At 49.9% G+C, this 411-nt stretch overlaps 1 protein-coding gene across 1 annotated transcript in view; it reads right to left on the reverse strand.

Moving 5' to 3' along the window:
• The window catches only part of LOC106820348 (atrial natriuretic peptide receptor 3-like), a gene marked incomplete at both ends in the record, with an annotated part of 1,721 nt that extends 1,457 nt beyond the window's left edge, over positions 1–264 (reverse strand). Inside the window, one exon of the mRNA XM_014824873.1 lies at positions 86–264. Within this exon, the coding sequence (XP_014680359.1) occupies positions 86–264 (179 nt within the window). The remainder of the gene's footprint in view (positions 1–85) is intronic.
• Positions 265–411: the final 147 nt, after the last annotated feature.

Raw genomic sequence — 411 nt, forward strand, 5'->3', positions numbered from 1 at the left:
CCCCTGATCTTACCTCGGTCCACCCCAACACTATAGTTCCTGATCTTACCTTGGTTCACCCCAATATTATATCCCCTGATCTTACCTCGGTCCACCTCCAATGTTCAAACAGCTTGACGAAGCAGCTGCCAAGCTTGCTGTACGGTCCGAGCGTGCGGGCGAGCGTCGAAAACGAGTTGTCGCCGCTGAGGTAGGGATCCGAACTAACCCACGATATGAGCGGGATGTTCCAGTACGAGCAGAGGTAACCGACCGGTCTCGTCACTGCCACCCGAGAAATAAAACAACGTAGGTGCGGGAGGTAGTGTCTCTCTCTCTCTCTTTCTCTTTCTCTCTCTCTCGCTCTCTCGTGTACATGTATGTATGTATGTATGTATGTATGTATGTATGTATGTATGTATGTGTGTATGT

This window comes from Priapulus caudatus, unplaced genomic scaffold (assembly GCF_000485595.1).
Source record: "Priapulus caudatus unplaced genomic scaffold, Priapulus_caudatus-5.0.1 Scaffold11781, whole genome shotgun sequence".
NCBI lineage: Eukaryota > Metazoa > Priapulida > Priapulimorpha > Priapulimorphida > Priapulidae > Priapulus > Priapulus caudatus.